Raw genomic sequence first — 21,034 nt, 5'->3', positions numbered from 1 at the left:
AGTCAGAAAATGTTATATATTTGACAGAGTATGCTTATGATGGGCACATATGGTAAGTGATGCCATGCTGTATGAACTGCTGGAGCTGCTGCTGCCCTCCACAGTTAGGTCTTACTTTGCACCACGCACTGCCCAGACACGTTACTTCCTTTTTACTTTGTCCGTCTCTCTACTGCCACAGATGTAATCTGGTAGGCCATAAGGGCAAAAGTAGATGAAGGAGCAGGAGATGAGATCTTCATCGTAAGACCAGTAGGAGTCAAAACCAGGAATCAAACTGTCATGTTACAAATCGAAATACAAACCTTTAGAGAGCAGAACCAACAATTTATTGTAAAGAACATAAAAAAATTACCTGTGAAAGGTTCCTGGGGGGGGTCTCACCTGCAAACTTGGATGTTTAGTTCCCTGTGGCACTGACTTAAATGACGTCACGTCATGTGACTTCTGGGGGTGTGTCCATAGCAAGGGCGCCCGTGTCACAGCAGTGGGTTCTCAAAATGGTGGCACCCATAATAAAAACAACATTGCAGTAAATACAAAAAAATGACAGTAAAATAAAAAAGGAAATTGAAATAAAAACAAAAAAAAATGAAAGTGAAACTAAAGGAGCTACGAAAACCTCACAAAGTCTCACATAAAAATCTGTTAAATCCAGAATACATTCAATCTGTGCTTGTCATTTAGGAACTGATTGTACTAATATTACAAAATTCGCCTCCTTTGCACTTTTATTTTTTATTACTATTTCATTAATTATTTCATTAGTGCAGTGGGAATCACAATTTTCTACCAAACGTTTTACTACAATCGCATCGTTTTTACCAACAACTTTGGCAACTGTCCTGATAGGAATAGAAAAAAAAATGGAGCGATTCAGATGAAAAAAAAAAACTTGTGACCCTTAATTTGCCATCGAATTTTCATGATTGCTCTCTCTTTTTTTTCTTCCTTAGCTGTAGCAATAACATCAACAACCGCTAGCATGGAAACGACAACAGCATCTACAACCATTACCACGGAAACGACAACAACACCTACAACCACTACCACGGAAACGACAACAGCATCTACAACCATTACCACGGAAACAACAACAACACCTACAACCACTACCACGGAAAACAACAACAACACCTACAACCACTACCACGGAAACGACAACAACACCTACAACCACTACCACGGAAACGACAACAACACCTACAACCACTACCACGGAAACGACAACAACACCTACAACCATTACCACGGAAACGACAACAACACCTACAACCACTACCACGGAAACGACAACAACACCTACAACCACTACCACGGAAACGACAACAACAACAACACTTACAACTCCCACCATATCTCCTACCACAAATGCAGACACGACTAGAAATGAAACAACTTCATCGTCTACAGTGACTACCACTGAAACAACTGGAACAACTTCCACAGCTGGAACAGGTAGGTGACTGAATCCGCCATTGTGGGAATAACTGTTGGCTGGGTGACTTTGTTTGTGTGTGTGCCCAGTGACAGGCCGGTCCAGATTTTTTTTTTTGTATAATAATCAGGTTAATATCCAAATGTTGAAGGGGTTTTCTAAGAGGTTGCCCAGCTGTCAAGGACTTGTCAGAGAACTAAAGACGCTGTCATGGCAGAGAAAGGCCAGACATGCAGAGAGACAGAGTCTGCCCCAAAAATTAAGAAGCCAGCATTGGTCCATCAAAACAATAAATAGCAAGGGGTAAACCAACAGAAAATTAATGGAATCAGTGTGGGAGCCAAACCCCCAATACACCCCCCCGAGAAGCCATTTACAGCATCAAGCAAAACAACCTCTCCGACAAAAGACATCTAAGGCAACCAATCACCATGGAAAAGAAAGACAAATGCTTTTAGGAGGGTTTCCTTTGCAAAGGAAAATCCTCATTCTTCCCACTGATCCCAACCTCCACAATTGACCACCAGCCTCCATCAACCACAAACCCAAACCGGAATCCCCCCCGGAACTACCCTAAGCATATACAGTAGCAAGAGGGCCTGATGGGGTGGGTCCAGTACTAAGCTTGCCCCTTCCAGTTCAAAATCCCAAAATATGTAAGCTGAGGAGAGGCAGCTATCATGGTCACTGACCCTATTACAAAAAAGAAGGGCTCAGGGTGTAGTTACTCCAGAGGCGATTTACAGGGTCTTGAGATTTTATAAGACATCCCAGAAGTGACCGCAGGAAGATTCCAAAGGTTACTCCAAAGCATCTTTTAGGCACTGATGAAATGAGTCTGAACATGGAAGGGGAGTTTGGGCAAAAAGCACCTGGCAGAGAGGGATTGCTATGTATGTTTGAATTCCTTTTATATGTCCTTTTAACCATTTTGGTCTTTTGGTTACTATCATTTATGTTAAAGTTTTTTTTTATGTTTATTATTTGCATGATTATGAATTTTTTTATCAGTTAATTATTTGGTTTCTATGTGTGGATGTTTGCTCTGCTATGTCCTTTGTGCTTTGTGAGTGGTTCCCCCTAGAGGCGGGGCTACCTGTCATTCTCAGTTGAGCAGACTGCTCTCAGTCCCATAAAGGCTCATGGGAATTGCAGTTCCTCTGTGGTACATTGTATGCACTTGGTGTTTTTTTTTTTGCTCTTCTTATTTCTTTCTATTTTCTCCTTTTAGACTTTTTTGCTTTTGTTTTTTTGAAATTTTGATTTCTGGGCAGTAATGTGCGTTGGCCAGTCCAGTGGGTGCTGTCAAAAGAGCAACACTGAGAAGCTACCAGCTGGAGTTAATTGTGATCACCTACAGACAGTTAAGAGGCACCACATTCAAACACATTTCAGAACTTTCAGTACCCCTTCTCATGTTTTCGCCAGGGTTTCTCCTGTGGCTGGTATTCAAAGTCGTGTTTTTTGTGGGTTTTTATGTTCGTTTTTATGCCCTTTATCTATGTTAACGTTATGTTTGTTTATCATCTGTTTTGCTGTCAATGTCTGTGTTACGTTATTTATGTTTTGTGGGTGGATCCCCTAGAGATGAGACCACCTACCAATCACCTGCCAATCACTGCCCTCCACTCTATAAATACGAAGCGTCTCCCACAGTTCATGGCGGCTCATTCTGAGTGTGCCCAGGAGTGGTGAGTTGCTGTGTTTATTGCTCTGACTGATTTCTTGCAATTTTTCTGGATTTTTTGGACCTTTAGTGCTCTGTTTTTTGACAGTTGCAATTTGGGTCTCTGGATCGGGACTTGGTTTGCTTGGATTGCCTTATTGTTTTTGGCAACCCCTTTGTCTTTGTGCTCCACGGAGCTTATTTTTGTGAAAATAAATGATTTATTTTATAAAGATTGTTTAAAGCTCTTTCTGTGTCTGGCCAGGGTTTCATGGTGCATTCCCCCTCTAATCGACATTATTGGAAGTATTTTGGGAAATGTTACGACTCTTTAGAGCAGGGGTGTCGAACTCCAGGCCTGGAGTGCCACAGTGGCTGCAGGTTTTCATTCTAACCCTTTTCCTAATCAGTGGCCAGTTTTTATTGCTAATTAACTTTTTCTCCATCCCTTTAATAGCCCTGTTCAGCCCTCTGAATTGATTCCTTTCTTCATTAAATGACAGCCAAGCAGAAATGAGATGTGAAACAAGCAGACTGATGACCAGCTAAACTGGGGCCTCAAATTCCAACCAATTTCACTCCAATCACTTTCTTCATGAGAAGCCAATTCTTGCTGTTAATTAAACCTGTTATTTAATTCCAAGACTTGTTGCTGCTCTCATTCTGCCAAGGCACACATTTCAAAAAGTGTTGTTTTTCTGTTCTTTCTAAGAGCACCAACGTCAAAATGTGTTGGTGACCTGAGAGATCAGCCTTACTGAGACCATCAGCTCTCTTTAATTTCAGATATTGTGTGATGGGCACAGGGGTGCTGGTCATGAGGTGGCTTGTTTTGTGTCTCATTACTGTTTGGCTGCTAATTAAAGAAAAAGAAACAACTATGAGGCCTGAGTCAAGTGAATTAAAAGAAGAAATCAGCAGCAAAAACTGGTCACTAATTAAGAGGATGGTAAGAATGAAAACCTGCAGCCACTGCGGCACTTAAGGCCTGGAGTTCACCACCCCTGCTTTAGAGCTTTTGTAGACTCCTAGTCATAACACACCTTAGCACCCCTTACTATGAATATCTAAGGAGGTTTATGGATATTTTTGACCCTGCATTTATAACTTTGACCCTGTGATTGTTTCAGAAAACCCATAAGAAATGAAACCCTGCATATTAAATTTCGAATATTTTTGTTTGTAATGAAGATTTATGTTCTGTGATCATGCAACATGAGAAAAAGAACGGTTGTTGAAATCGCTGAGAGCCCAATGCTGCCCTGACATAAATTGCTGCTAGATCAGTGGATGAAACCTTTTGACTACAGCAGTAGGCAAAGGCAGCACAGCAGTCCGCAAATGGACTCCACGCTTTGTGTTTGCCTTTGTTCGATTTGACAATCCGCTTTGCTTGTGATATGCTGTATGAGAATTTTTGCTTAAATTTTTTTTATGCCGTTCAAGTGACCACTTGGAGGCGCTCCTTCAGTATGTGTTATACTTCATGCATACTTCAACAAAACGATTTCCTTACAAGTTGAAGCCGAATGTTTCTCAGTGTCATTACCCCCTTTATGATTACATTTGTCATGTTATGCTTAGTAAGAAATATGTATATTGCTAAAATGAAAGAGAGAAAAGTCTGCTGAGTCTATTTTTTTTATCTTTTGATTAACAGTGAAGAAATGCGCTGAAGGAAATGTCTGCAAAAGCAGTTTGGCTACGTGTGTAGATCAATATGAAGGTTATGTCTGCGAATGTCCCTATGGCTTCTACTATTCCGAAGAGGGGACATGCAATTCAGGTAAGTGCAGAGGCAGTCACTCACACTGCTGACATCTACAGCTGAGCTGTGCTTCCAATCCAACACGCACTGAGGTTGTGGGGGCACACAGGTTAGCACTGCTGTCTTATCAGCTAAAGAATCAATGGGTTCAAATCCTAACTCGGTTGCTGATTCTGTGGAACTGTCAAGTCCTGCATTTATGAAGCACTTTCTCACCATTCAAAGTGTTTACATGATGCTAAAGCCCCAGCTATGCAAATTATATTCCATCCATCCATTTTCTAACCCGCTGAATCCGAATACAGGGTCACGGGGGTCTGCTGGAGCCAATCCCAGCCAACACAGGGCACAAGGCAGGAACCAATCCTGGGCAGAGTGCCAACCCACCGCAGGACACACACCCACACACCAACCACACACTAGGGCCAATTTAGAATCGCCAATCCACCTAACCTGCATGTCTTTGGACTGTGGGAGGAAACCCACGTAGACACGGGGAGAACATGCAAACTCCACGCAGGGAGGAACCGGGAAGCGAACCCGGGTCTCCTAACTGCAAGGCAGCAGCGCTACCACTGCGCCACCGTGCTTATATTATATTATATTATATTATATTATATTATATTATATTATATTATATTATATTATATTATATTATATTATATTATATTATATTATATTATATTATATTATATTATATTATATTATACTAGCTGATTACCCAGTGGCTTCACTCACTGAGTGCAAGGGAAAAAAATAAAAAGTAGTATATAAATTATTAAACAGTAAAACATTAACATGTAAGAAGTAAAGATACATTGAGCAGTACTGGAGTGCTTTCGGGTAAAATACATTTTAAAGGCGCTATAACACAACAGGTAAGTAGCACTAACAGCAGGTTAAATGTATTTGGATCATCTCTCGGTAACAGATCCCATGTGAAAGGCGCTACACGACCGTTATGGTATAGAAATGACATTTTCTATGCGATTCTGCAAATTTCTGCCTGACAACCTTGCACTACGTGCCTGTGATTTAAGAGTAAAATTATTCTGAGAAATGTGGACACTGCCCTTCCGTGCTTAACGGGCGGAAGGTCCAAACAATTCCCAAGTCCAAAACTTAACATGAAGAGGTCGGTACATCTTCTTAGATGTGATCCCTCCATCATCTTAAAAGAATTTATCACAAAAGCAACCTTGAATGTTGTGGGGTTTTAGTGACCTGAACTCACCTTAAGGGACAGTAAGTAGTCATGAAGCACAATTTACAAAGAGAGTTTTGCTTTGATGGCGCCGATTACACTCATTCGCAAAGATTTCCAGGAGCCGACGGGGCACTCGAAGTGTCACAAAAAATGCGAGAAGAGAGGACGCCACCCGAAACTGCAAAGCTCTCGACCCGGCAAAGCAGCCCGACATTCCACGCCTCCAAGCGTCCACTTTGTTCTCACGACCCCTCGCCGCTGAAGGCGGCGTCGTCTTCACATTGTTTACAGCTCGGTGCAGTTAAAAAGTAGAAAGACGCAAACTTGTTTTCCTCATCTCTTCTACTATCAAGTACTGCCAATTAAAAAAAAGTTATAATGTGTCAGTTTCTGCCACAGTCACATGGACAAATAAATAAAACTTCTCTGTCAGAACGTGCCTGGTGGCAGACGGCTCAGCGCTGGAGTCCAGAGAGGAGGGTTGGGAGACGGCGATGCGGGGTGCCCTTCTATGGGATAGATCGGCGTGTTGTGTTTACTTCTTTTCAATATCAGTAAAATAATTCTCACACAAATAATAACAGTTCATAAAGACGATATAAAAATGGCGTCCACAAACGAAGTGATTAGTTCCTGTATTATAATATGTTCTGTGGTCATACGTAATTCCTGTTTCAAACGCGAAAAGAATTTTATATATATAGATCATATATATTATATTATATATTATATATCATATCATATCATATTATATTATATCATATCATATTACATTACATTATATTATATATATATATATATACTAGCCAACTCGCGGCATACCGTATGCCGCACAATTATGTATTGATGGGTGAACACTTCCTGAAAGACACAGTTGTCCAAATGGTGTGGGTTTGAGGCTACGACTGTAAGAGAATGAAAAGATGGAACTTTGGAGAAAGCAACATACAATTGTCCGTGAATGAAAACTGGAGGACCGCCGCCATGCCCCCACCTCCCAGAGCAAGGGACGGGGCTGGACGGTGTCCCTCTAAGACGTTGGATGCCGACCGCTCGGGGGTCGCGTAACTATTTAGCAGGAGGGAGTCTCGCTCGTTATCGGAATTAACCAGACAAATCGCTCTACCAACTAAGAACGGCCATGCACCAGCACCCACAGAATCGAGATAAAGCTATCAATCTGTCAATCCTCTCCGTGTCCGGGCCGGGTGAGGTTTCCCGTGTTGAGTCAAATTAAGCCGCAGGCTCCACTCCTGGTGGTGCCCTTCCGTCAATTCCTTTAAGTTTCAGCTTTGCAACCATACTCCCCCCGGAACCCACAGACTTGTGCTGCCCGGCGGCTCATGGGAATAACGCCGCGGGATCGCTAGTCGGCAGCATCTATGGTCGGAACTACAACGGTATCTGATTGTCTTCGAACCTCCGACTTTCGTTCTTGATTAATGAAAACATTCTTGGCAAATGCTTTCCCTCTCGCTCGAACTGTAGGTGGGTGGGGATCTGTCGTGTGTTTCACATGGTCTGTCTTGCGTGCCGCTTCTCGCGTGCCCTGGTCGGCTGCTTAGTGAATTATATATTCTTGATTAATGAAAACATTCTTGGCAAATGCTTTCGCTCTTGCTCAAATTGTTGGTGGGCGGGGCTCTGTCGTACATATCCCATAGTCTGTTCTGCGTGCCCTGGTTGGCCGCTTAGTGAATTGTTGGTGGGCAGGGCTCTGTGAGTTGGTGGGCGTGGCTCTGTCTTGCGTGCATCTTGCTTACCATGTCTTGCGTGTGTCTTGCTTGCCATGGACTTAGTGAATTACTGTATATATATAGATTATATATTATATATCACATCACATTACATCACTAGCTGTCCCCCGCAGCTCCCCCCACGTAGTAGTGAAAAAGGTGTGAAATAATCAGCCTCAACACACACACAAAAAGGTTAGGGGCAGCCACCCGTATATTATCTCTGGCTGAAAAGGGTATGAAAAGTCATACTGAAGTTAACAGGTAGGAGTCCAAGGTTGAACTGACGTATACTGATGTTGTCCGGTCTTTTAAAGCAGGGAATGGGAAGTTATGTCATCGAGGTCCAGAATCAGAAGTGAGGGTACAAAGGAAAAAAACTGCTTTATAAGGCATATAAGACTAATGACTGCAAAGTGAATCGTAGAGCGTATGAGAACATGAGGGCAACCATTAAGAAGGATATCACAGAGACTAAAAGACAGTTGGAGAGGAATAGAGCAGATAAGGCGAAAGAAGACCCTAAGAGATTCTTTCAGTATTTTAGTAGTAAATTAACAGTCAAGGAGGAGGTCATGTTCATCAGGAATAGGGGAATTAAAAGATACAGACAGTGAAATAGGGGACGCCCTAAACTTACATTTTTCTGAGGTGTTTACAAGTGAGCAGGTGGATAACCGCCGAGTGGTAACAGGGACTACTAAGGAGGTACTGAGGGATTTGGAAATTGTAGAGGGAGAAGTGCTGCTCAGATTAAATAAGATAAAATCAAACAAATCACCAGGCCCAGATAATATTTATCTTCGTGTTCTTAAGGAGGCTAGTGAGTACATACATAAATCCTTGACACATATTTTTAGGAAGTCACTGCATACTGGAGGGATACCAAAGCAATGGAAAATGGCAAATATCATCCTATTATATAAAAAGTGTGACAGGGCACATCCAAGCAACTATAGGCCAGTAAGCTTAACGCGCATCACAGGAAAATCAATGGAAGGAATTATTAAGGATAAGATTGAGCAACAACTGGCAAGGACAGGAGTTATTAGGAGCAGTTAGTGTGGGGTCAGAAGAGGGAGGTCGTGTTTTACTAATATGTTGGAATTCTATGAGGCAACAAAAGGATACGATCAAAGTGGAGCAGATGAGATTATTTATCTGGACTTTCAGAAAGCATTTGATGAGGTGCCACATGAGAGGTTGGGCATCAAGTTAAAAGAAGTGGGAGTTCAGGGTGATGTTTGTAGATGGGTGGAGAATTGGCTCAGACACAGGAAGCGGAGGGTGATGGTGCGAGAAACCTCATCAGAACTGGCCAATGTTAAGAGTGGTATCCACAGGGGTCAGTGCTGGGGCCGCTGCTATTTTTAATATATATAAATGATTTAGATAGGAATATAAGTAACAAGCTGGTGAAGTTTGCAGATGATACCAAGATAGGTGGATTAGCAGATAATTTGGAATTCATTATATCATCACAGAAGGACTTGGACAGCAGACAGTCTTGGGCAGATTTGTGGCAGATGAAATTTAATGTCAGTAAATGTAAAGTATTACACATAGGAAGTAAAAATGAGAGGTATGAATACACAATGGGTGGTCAAAAAATTGAGAGTACTCCATATGAGAAAGATTTAGGAGTCGTAGTGGACTCTAAGCTATCGACTTCCCGACAGTGTTCAGAAGCCATGAAGAAGGCTAACAGAATGTCAGGTTATATAGCGCCTTGACCTGTGGAGTACAAGTCAAAGGAGGTTATGCTGAACCTTTATAATGCACTGGTGATGCCTCATCTTGAGTACTGTGTGCAGTTTTGGTTTCCAGGATAAAAAAAAGGACATAGCAGCACAAGAAAAGGTCCAGAGAAGAGCGACTAGGCTGATTCCAGGTCTACAGGGGTTGAATTATGAGGAAATATTAAAAGAGCTGAGCCTTTACAGTGTAAGCAAAAGAAGATTAAGAGGAGACCTGACTGAAGTGTTTAAAATGATGAAGGGAATTAGTACAGTGGATCGAAACGGTGACTTTAAAATCAGTTCATCAAGAACACGGGGACACAGTTGGAAACCCTGTCAAGGGGAAATTTCACACAAACATTAGGAAGTTTTTCTTTACACAAAGAACGATAAACACTTGGAATAAGCGACCAAGTAGGTTACTCTTGGGGCCGGAACCGGAAGTGATATCCTCCTGTATTTGGTCTGCAGAAACAACAGAGGAAGATTTAGTGCACCCCACCACCCCCTGTCCTGCCGTGGAATTACCTTCATTTGGTCCATTCAGCTTCCTCCTATGCCCATGTAGTAGTGAAACAGGACAAACTTTAAAAATCAATAAAAAAATGTGTTGAATTGTATCGAGAAGAATTTATATTGATAGCTTTCCTATCCGAGGCCCTATTGATAGACAATATTTTTGGTTTTGCTATTAGGGGCGAGGACATACAGGTTTCTTGGGGAACTAACTCAGGAGAAAGCAACATAAAGCTGACCATGCGAGAAGCACAGTAACCTGAGATGAACCCCTGCCAACTTGAGTGCCTGTCCTGGGGTCTTGACATTGCAAAGGAAAGTTTCACCGGGAACTGCAATCTCTTGAATTGAAAGGCCATGTCCGTTGCGATTAGAGAAATACGAGGGATTAACACACTTTCGCCAATACCACATCAGACCGACTTGAACGAACGCTGGCATGTGAGTGAGGAGGGCCCCGCCCGCATCCCCCTCCGCTCGGCCCGCAGCCTCTGTCTCGGATTCGCGCAAATAAATCAGTACTGCAAATGAACTATGATACTTAGCGCGATGAGAGAAATCGCATATATTTAGCAAATTATAGAAAAAAAAACCCGATCTAAATCCATTAAATAGTTCTGTCGTGAAAAGCAGACAGACAGACATTGGTTTATATATATTGTAAGAATAACACAGACAAGTCGTAAAGATTTGGGGTTTTTTGGGCCCCGTATACTGTAACCAAGGTCTTCAGGAATCTTCAGAGATGGTTGCACGGACATTATAAAGAGGCGGACGTGGAATGCTGGGTAGGCATGGCGGTAGATGGGTAGTGGACGTCAGCAAAGGGGGACCAGAGGAGAGAAAGGAACCCGGAAGTGATGGCGTTTTGTTTATGCGGGATGGATCATGGATGGAAGAGGGAGAGAGAGGTTAGTAGCCCGCCTTTGTCCCTTGGCACAACTTGTTGCAATCTACGTCGGGTCCTTCAGCTGCTTCCCATGCACTTGTGCGTGACTGTATATATACTGTATATATATATATATAGATCTTGGTTCTTTTTATATGTATTAGTTTAGTCATTTTTGTTTGCAGGGTTATGTAAAGCTTTCTTAAATTCGTGATCTATTTTATAATAAAACACAAGGGTCTTTATGTTCAATCCCCCAGAGCAATCTGATTGGTCAATGTGGCTTTGTTGTGATTGGTTATATTATATTATATTATATTATACTACCATCCATTCCCCACGGCTCCGCCCGTGTAATAGTGAAACAGGACAAACTTTAAAAATCAATAAACAAACAGGTATCGCTAGCTAAGCGGAGGCGAGGTACACTCCAAAATGCAGAAGTACCCCGACTCAAAGAGAAGGGTATTGCTGCAGTCCGGAGACATTATGGGTGGATCTAGAGACGGGATAACTGTCAATCAAATACATCTACTTGGACTCGAACGGAGGCTGGCGCGTGAGTGAGGAAGGCCCTGCCTGGCTCTCCACTCCTGACGCCACGCTCCCCGCTCCCCTCGGCCCGCAGCCTCTATCTCAGATTAGCATGAATACAGTATATCACTCCTGCAAGCGAAGTATGATTCTGAGAGAAGTCGCAAAATCAACCGGAATGCTCAAGCAAATTCTAGAAAAAAGCCAGATCTAAATCCGTTAAGTAGTTCTTTTGTGAAAAGCGGACAGACAGACAGATATTGCTTTTTATATATAGAGAGATAATATAATATAATATTGTAGCGGTGCCACATAGTGTTTAAATGTCAGTGCTGTGTGTGTCTCGTTTTCATTGTCCCATTGACTGCGTGTATGTGTATCAGTTAATGTTGTCCCCGTAAAGGAGGACGGATGATGGGAGGAGTTCACAACCACTAATCTGGAAAACACCTGTATATCAATTAATCAATTACTGCCGTCACGGACTATTTAAGGAGAAGAGGAGGAGACGAAAAGGAAGACCAGCACGAGTGAGAGAGAAGGAGAACAACCAATATCGCATTCACGATTACAACCTGCCTGCCGTTTCATTCCATTGCGCTTTCATCCAGTTTGTTTTTCATTCATCCGGACTGCCTTTCAACCTGCTTGCCGCTGAAGACCCCGGGGTCGAATCATCATTCGCCGCACGCCGAGGAATCACGGTGAGGTTGTTCCAAACGCCGGGAAATACAAACATTACAATCGCCACTAATCAGTACCCGTATTCAGGACATTTATTCACGTATCGGACTCAAGTTCATAATCATTCTGTTTGCCAGTCATTTGTCGTTTGTGTGGTGTGTGTTATATGTAACGTGGACAAGGGAGGGGATTTGTATGTATATATTGTCAGTTTTGCATTGGGATTGTTGGGGTGGAGGAATATTTGAGTGTACATTTGTCTTGTGGCGTGTCTTGTCTCATTTAATACATTTATTCCTGCTTAATTTTACATTCTGCTTATTGTCTTTGCATTTCAAACCGTCGATTGTGGGGAAAGTTTATCTGTGTAGGAGTACGGCTTGACAGGAAAGGTTTCTCAGTAAATTATCCAGGCCACAGGTCTTGGAGGTGTAGCTGCCGGCTGGGAATAAGGGGTCGGCCGTTACAATATAATATAATATAATATTAACTAAGGGAATCATTCAGAGCTGAACAAAAAATTCTTTGAAAGGATGCAACCTGTCAAGCAGCCATCTAAATGATCTTTTTTTTTTTTTTTACTATTTTCCCTTTGAAAGGAGCACCATTTCCTGGAAAATTTACCCTGAAAATTCAAGACGAGAAATGTGATTATAGTATTAAAACATCCAAATGTTATAAAGACCTCTATACCAAGATCACCAGCTTGGTAAGTGAACGTTTTGATTTTGTGCTTTATAGCCGACTTCATCGTTCACCGTTTGGCTAATTTTGGATTCTTTTATCTCTTTACAGTGCGAAAAGGCTTTCATGAATGAAATGAGCTACAAGGAAACCATTGTGACGAACATAAGGTGAGAAGTTTGAAATTTTCCAGATATGTACATTCTGTTAGAAGATCCTGGCAGGGTCAAGAACCCAACCTGGATGAGATGCCTTCATTGCAGCACACACTCAGTCACGTATACGCAAACCCAGACCTTCCCAGTTTGAAAAGAATTTTGGACGTATCCTCTTAAAAAGAATGGAGTGCTCTTTTGAGGATACAGTATGTATAGGGGAGTGACACGTGCCTGTCTTGAACTTAAGAACATACAGCAAGAACATAACAAATTTAAGAAACAAGAGGAGCCCATTCGGTCCATCAGGCTCATTTTTCGCACATAGTTAAGCTGTCCCCAATATCTCCTCCAGATCCTTCTTAAAGGTTGTGAACTTCAACTCTATGTGTCTGTAGTTTGCTCCAGATCCCCACAACATTTGTCATTCCTGGCTTCAGTTTTAAATGCTCGTCCCCTTAATTTTCGCTGGGGTCCTCAAGTATATCATTCACCGTTAAATTGCAAAAATTCTGCTGGATCTCCTTTATCGATGCCTTTGAGGGTTTTGCGCATGTGTTTGAGGTCCCCATGCAGTCCCCTCTGCTTGAGACTAAACAGGTTTAGTTCTCTGTGCTTGTTGGAGTAGGACATGTTCTTAAGTCCTGTGAGGCACCTGGATGCTCTCGTCTGCACAGCTTCAAGTGCTGCTATGTCTTTTTTGTAGTGTAGTGACCAGAACTTCATACAGTACTTCAGATGTGGTCTCACAAACGCATTATATTGTCTAAGCATAATGCCCTATGAGATATGCCACCACATTTTGAATCTTCTGCAGTTGCTTGGTAGCACATGCAAGTACTCCTGCCAGAAGAGATTCACAGTAGTCCAGATGTGATACAACTACAGCCTGGACAAGGAGGTGTGCTGCATGCGCTGTCAAATATGATCTGATCTTGCAGAGGCCACAGAGAGTAAATCCACAAGAACCAGAGACAGCTACAATGTGGTCTGTGGTGGATAGCTAGTCATTTATCACCATTCCAAGGTTGCGTACTGACTTGGTGGTTGTTAGTGATATAGAGTCGAGCTGAACAGATATAAGGTTTTGAATAGACCAACCACCTGGGATAACAAAGAGGTCCATCTTTGCCAGGTTGGTGCTGGAGATGGTGTTCCTTCATCGAGGTTGCGATTTCAGTGAGATGTGCCGAGATTCTAGTTAAGACTGTTTGGATCTTGAAAGAACAACGGGTACAGCTACAAATCATTAGCACAGCATTAATATGAGAGACCAGGGGACTGGATGATAGGGCCTAGTGACGAGGTTTATAGCTTGAAGAGGAGAGGACCTGCCACCAATCCCTGGAGGACCCCTGTGCTTGCTTGATACAACTTTGACAGCTCTCCTCTCTCTAGGACACATGGTGGGATCTGCCTGAGAGGTATGACTCCAACCATCTGAGTGTAAAAGGTCAGCGAGGGTGGCAAGGAGGGTCTGAAGGTTGAATTCAGCGTCTAGAGTTTGAATCTTGTAAATGATCATTGCCTGTATGGAGCACCTTTGAGTCCAAAAGCCATGAGTTTAATTTGCAATTCCAAGTTGGCCATGGGTAGGTGTGATATGGACCCTCTCATGGACTGGTGGCCAGTGCATCCATGGCATGTTTAGGTCCCCGTTGCCATGAATTGGACAATCCGCCTTTCAGAATTTTCCATGAATGTTAAGTTCAGCATCTCTCTAACTCAGTGATTCCCAACCTTTTTTTTGGGCCATGCCCCACCTAGGCCTCTCTAAACTCATGATGTCCCCCTCTGTAACATACACCTTATTCTTATTATTACTTATTCAAAAAGTGAACTCCTGCTCACGTGGAGGAAGCCCATAATGTCATTAATTTGGTCTAAATAAGCTTCCAAAGGACATGGAGATAAAAGAGGGAAAGGAGAGTTGAAGTACTGACAAAGAAATTGTCAAAAAAATATATAATATGAAGTAATATGAAAATACAGCAAATACAGTTTTGAAAACATATAATAAGAGACATGATGTTCATAAATATAAAATAACTTTAATGACAGCTTTTTCTGTAATATTTTGATCATTTTATATTTTTGTTATATTGCAAAATTTTATAATTATTGTTACAATTCATATTATTTTAATGGTAAAAACGATTTCTAATTAGAGAAACCCAAGCTGGTTGTAAAATCATCAATTAAAGGGTTCTTCACCATCCCTTCTATGTTTATTTAAATATATAAACGTCTCTGTAAAAAATAAAACTTATTTGTTTATTTTCTTCTATCATTTTTAACAGTGAATTTCTGTTTTTGTCATTTTCTAAATTGTTTAAGGTACCTAAATTCTTGAATTGCCCCCCCCAGTCGGGCGTGCGCCCCACGTTGGGAATCGCCGCTCCAACTACTGTGAACGTCTGCCGTCTGATTTACTTAAAACACAAGGGTATCCTGTACTAAACTTCTTCAATTTCTCTTTTAGGTCCCAAACATCAAGAATCAAAAGAGCGGTCAGAAATGCTGAAGTTAACGTTGCAGTTGATTTCATTAACGTATTTTTAAAAAACACAACTGTGAACACCGCTACAGTTCTTAACACCCTGATAGCCTCAATTCCAGATATAACAAACGTAACAGGTGAGTGCCTTGTTGCTTTTGTTGCCCAGGTTTATTTTTTTTTTTTACATTGCGGTTAAAATTCGATTTTCCTCAGACAAAACCTACAGTAAGTTGCAAACTTCCAAGAAAGCCGGTCACACTACGCTCAGTTTCATGCTTTCTGGTCGACTTTTTAATTGAATGAACGCATTTGTCTTGTCTGTAAAACTGTCTCTTTGGTGTTTGTGGCCATATAAAGATGACACCTTCTAGAAGTACATCCCATGTAATATTTTTTTGTTGTTAACACATGTGGTGTGGGGGCTAGAGGGCACCACAGAGCCCCAAACCCCAAAACACGAACACACCAACACAGTCCCGGGTCCAAGTCAAGGGTGTTTATTTCAAATACCTCATAGACACGAGCACAAAACAAGTTGTTTCTTCTCATCTTTCGTCTCCTCGCCTCTCCTTTCTTTACTGTACTGCTCTCATCTACTCGACTGTTGCCTTCCTTCCTCCCAGCTCCAACTCGCCTGGACAAGGAAGCGGCGCGCGGTCCCTTTTATTGAGAACCCGGGAGTACTTCTGGTGCCAGGGCTTGTGCCCATTTGAAGCACTTCCAGGTCATACAAAAGTTCCCAATAACAGGGAGTGTATCTCACCGCAGCGCCCTCTTGACGCACCCATGGATCCCAGCAGGGCTGTGTTACTGGACTACAATTCCCAGCATTCCCTGCTGGTGTCTGTTAGCTCTCACTGCCAACATGCTCCCCCTGAGATCCTCTGTATTCCAGATGCCCAGAAGTCACAGTAAAACTGTCCAAACTGATTCCATGGCAAACCATTTGGCGTAGTTGTCAGGATTTGCACTCTGGATGGGTGAAGTGTAGTGGTGGTGCTTTGGAAAAGGTGGTTGGCCAACTGAGGGAGAAGTCAGCTGATGTCACCAGGAAGCGCTCCACTTGCTGCGTTTAGCAGCAGTCCCTGGATACCTAGTCATTGGAGTTCTCCTGTTAGCCCACAATGCAAATGTCTGAGGGCTTTTCTAATCTAGGCATGGTGGGCTGTCCGAACTGGGATGGGTCATGATTTGTGAGCACCACTCCATGACAAAACAACCCAAACACACAGAGAGAACATGCAAATTCAAACAGGTGCTAACAACACTTACCGCGGTGCCACCATACCACCCAAAAACTGCCATCAGCTACTGAACCCAGACTCCTGGGGTGCTGTGAGGCATCAGGCTAACTTCCGAATGACCCTCTCAGTAATTCATGCTCAGAAATAACAGCAAACTAAATGAATTGAATGAGTCTCAAATGAAGTTTCAAATTAAGAAAATAACTGTCATTTTTATTCTTCTAATCCAAACCAGAGGTAAAACCCTGTGATGCTTATAACTGTGATGAAGAAACATCCATGTGTGTGCAGGAAGATGTGTTTGTTATGTGTAAATGCAAAGAGAACTACTACAAGCAGGATCCTTTTCAGAGAAAATGTGAAAAAATTGAACAAAACATTCCTGAATCCGATGGCCAGGCCAAAGGTAAGTTTTTATTCTTCTTTAATTACACATTTTTGGAGTTTTATTAAAGGTGACATTAAGTATTTTGACCAACAGTAGGGAACCAGTGTGAGACAGCAAGAATTGTTGGGGTGCCACTCTGGTAACCTTGTTGTTTAATTGCACAAAGAAAAAGACGCTGACCAGAAAATCAGCCACTGTCCTTCGCCCTTAAAGTGATCATTTGGATCTCACATGGGTGTCCGTCTTCCACTGAATCAAGAGCACGAATGAGACTCCATGTTCTGGGACCGTCTCCTTTTAAGGTGTCTGGACAGGAAGAGGCGGGGCTTCCTCTGAGCATCATGGTCAGGTCTGGGGGCCCTCACTGGGCATCTCCTCTGAGCTGAGCTACCATTAACTGCACCCTTTCTCGCCCCAGAGTGCTACTGCATATAAAATATCTACAATGTGCATTAGACAGTATGGGACCCTATGAACCATTCTTTTTAACAGACTGTGTCGGTGATGAACAATGTATTGATCTGTCCCAATAGTGGCACAGTAAGTGCATGGAAGAGGGTTTATGGGTATAATCACGCCACTCCATCAAAAAATGAAACTGTACGTCAGACTGGCATGTGGGTAACAGCAGATCCTAATAGTCTGTCAGTTGGGCAAAGCAGATCACCATTTTCGGTAGAATGAGATTTTTTTAAAAAAACTACATATCCATAGAACTGAATGTTATTGACTTATCTGATGGCTTGTATGTGTGGTATCCATGACAAAATAAATTTAAATCATAATACAATCACATAACCATGTCATGTCATTTTGTTACCCGCTTAATACAGATCAGTGTTGTAAGGGGTGCTGGAGCCAATCGCATCCAGTATAGGGCTTCAAAGCAGGAACATACCCTGAAGAGGGTACCAGTCCATCGCAAAGTGAACACACACACGCACACACCAACCACACTCTGGGGCCAGTTTGGTATCCTCAATCCACCTAACCTCCTAACCTGCATGCCTTTGGACAGTGGGATGAAACCTACACAGACACAGGGAGAACATGCAAACTCCACGCAGAGAAGACCCAGGATGCAATCCCAGATCTCCTTACTGCGGGTCAGCAGTGCTACCACTGCTCCACCCTGCTGCCCTCAATATTTCAGAAATTGCTCAAATTATGTCGATGAGTTAAACATACTGGAGTCTTTTAGTACCGTGTCTCTTTGGAGAATCCTTGGGTACCGCTGGTTTGACTTTGTGTCAAATGAGTGGTTGGTTGTGGAGTCCCGAATGAGGCACATTACCTGCATTGTGAGGGAGCATCCGTTATGGTACAATGGCCATGTGGTGGGATTCACCAAGGGTGATCCGACCCGTATTGTTGAGAGGTTGTTAACGGAATCCCAAATTAGGCTTAATCCAGACCTGGAGCCAATTGCATCCAGCATAGAGCACAATGCAGGAACAAACCATGGATAACGTTCTAGTCCATTGCAGAATGAACGCACACACCAGACACACACCAAGTGTCACAAATCTGCCTAACCTGCAGGTCTTTGGACTTTGAGATTAAACACATCCACACATCATGCAGACTCCATGCAGGGAAGACCTGGGTAGTGCTGGTTGAAGCCCATTTGGAGCCCTAGGTTGGGTTGATGGACATCAGCCCATGTTGACCATAGTGGATAGTCGCCATTATTAGACTTCAAGTACAGAGTAATGAGGATTGTGGAAGAGAGATGAAGAAGAGAGTGCAGGCAGGGTGGAGTGGGTGGAGAAGAGTGTCAGGAGTGATTTGTGACAGACGGGTATCGGCGAGAGTGAAAGGGAAGGTCTACAGGACAGTAGTGAGACCAACTGTGTTATATGAGGCTGGAGACGGTGGCACAGGAGACAGAGCTGGAGGTGGCAGAGTTAAAGATGCTAAGATTTGCATTGGGTAAGACGAGGATGGACAGGATTAGAAATGAGGACATCAGAGGGTCAGCTCAAGTTGGATTGTTGGGGAGACAAAGTCAGAGAGGCGAGATTGTGTTGGTTTGGACATGTGCAGTGGAGAGATGATGAGTATATTGGGAGAAGGATGCTAAAGATAGAGCTGCCAGGGAAGAGGAAAAGAGGAAGGCCTAAGAGGAGATTTATGGGTGTGTTGAAGATGACATGCAGGTGATGGGAGTGACAGAATGAGATGAGGAGGACAGGAAGAGATGGAACAAGATGATCTGCTGTGGTGACCCTTAACGGGAGCAGCCGAAAGAAGAAGAAGCAGATGACCTGTGTGGAGGAGTGGTGATCCCAACTTGGTGTCCAGAATAGCACAAATGAGGCCCCTTTGTGCATATACCATGCATGTATGGTATGTGCACACTTTTAGGTTCATAAATGGCAGCCAAGTCTGCCTCATTAGAGTTCATCAAATAAGAAGGCAAGGCCCCCCTTGGTGTCTGGAGCGCACAACCTTGAACTTTCATGAATAGCGCCCTTCAGATGACTGTGCCTTTGGCGGCCGGCTAAGTTGCCTTAATGAATTGACTGGCTCAGGACTCAGGACACAAACCCTGGTGTCCTTACTGTGAGACAGCAGAGTTACCACTGCACCACCGCAATGCCAATCACATAATCAACCCTGCTTAATCAAACTGTTACAAACAAAACACAAGTTGGCATAACCTAAAGAGGATACCGATCTACCAGAAGGTGAAAATCTACAAAAGTGTCACCCACCCAGTTGCCTTGTATGGAATGGAAAGCACAAAGCATGAGCAAGCCCTCCATGCCGTGGAGATGAAAATGCCCTGATGGACTCTGAGCCTAACAAGGCTGGACCACATCGTGAAACAAGGATGTGTGAAGAATCATGTGAAGTGGAGCTTATCATTGAAAAGATGAGTGAAGCCCACCCTCGATTCTGTTATGGTCATGTGGTTCGTAGCAACAAGCAAACAAGGGCAAAGAAGGTCCTTCACCTTAGTGAGAGGAGCAAATGAAGAAACGAAAGGCTGGACCACCTGAAAGAGGATTTGGCAGCAAGTGGACGTCACCCCGAAGATACCCTCAATTGGAACAGACTGGCGTGTTTGAAAAGCAGACCCCGTGGACTAAAAAAGGGAATTTCATTAAAACCCATATCTCCCCTTAAAGGTCATGCAAACAAAAGAAAATATCCATTTACAACTGTCAGATCACCACAGACGACGTGCAGTAGGTGTTTATTGATGTGAGCGTCCTGAGATGAGATGAGATTTGAAACCTGGAGGGGTGTCAGTCTGATGCAGTGAATGCCAACAGATGCCCTCCAGGCAAATTTCAAGTTTAACTCGCACATCTTCATGAAAAGTCGCAGCTGAGGAAGAGCAACACAGAGACAGGGAGAACATGCAGACACCGCCGTGCTAGAATTTGAACCCAGGGTGCCAGAGCTATTTGATAGCATTACACCACCCATACATACAATTGAATAAATGAAACAGTTCAAAGTTAAAATAGACCCCCATGACCCATCTCCATGTGTGGCTGGTCCTTTCATCTGCTCCTGGTAGTTGGCTCATTTTATTCCTGTAAGTGTAACATGACTTCAGCGTATTAATAATGAATTTTTACATTCCAGATGATCTGTTCATCCCTATGATTGTAGTGAGCGTCGTCGGAGGAGTCCTTATTGTCTCTCTGGCCATTGGTCTTGCTGTCGTGACTGTAAGGTACTGGATTTACATTCATCTACAGTTTATTTCTAATGCCCCTCACATTGTATGTCTGTGACTTGAAGGTGCAATTTAGACAGTTGTGTACTTCTTATGTACGTCAAATGGACTCAATGGTAACGCCTGCTTTACTTCCTATCTTCCTTTCCTGGATAATGCAAGAAGTCCTAAGCTGTTGTGTTTTAAGAAAGC

The 21,034-nt window shown here is 42.9% G+C and overlaps 1 protein-coding gene across 1 annotated transcript in view; it reads left to right on the top strand.

Moving 5' to 3' along the window:
• The first annotated feature begins 969 nt into the window (after nt 1-969).
• LOC120530773 overlaps nt 970-21,034 on the top strand; it is a 31,058-nt gene continuing 10,993 nt past the window's right edge. Inside the window, exons 1-7 of the mRNA XM_039755361.1 lie at nt 970-1,458; nt 4,765-4,890; nt 12,777-12,886; nt 12,973-13,031; nt 15,499-15,653; nt 16,996-17,166; nt 20,749-20,839. Of these exons, the coding sequence (XP_039611295.1) occupies nt 12,988-13,031; nt 15,499-15,653; nt 16,996-17,166; nt 20,749-20,839 (461 nt within the window). The 5' untranslated portion in view covers nt 970-1,458; nt 4,765-4,890; nt 12,777-12,886; nt 12,973-12,987. The remainder of the gene's footprint in view (nt 1,459-4,764; nt 4,891-12,776; nt 12,887-12,972; nt 13,032-15,498; nt 15,654-16,995; nt 17,167-20,748; nt 20,840-21,034) is intronic.

Source organism: Polypterus senegalus, chromosome 6 (genome assembly GCF_016835505.1).
Source record: "Polypterus senegalus isolate Bchr_013 chromosome 6, ASM1683550v1, whole genome shotgun sequence".
Taxonomy (NCBI): domain Eukaryota; kingdom Metazoa; phylum Chordata; class Cladistia; order Polypteriformes; family Polypteridae; genus Polypterus; species Polypterus senegalus.
This window is presented reverse-complemented; position numbering and strand designations above follow the sequence as displayed.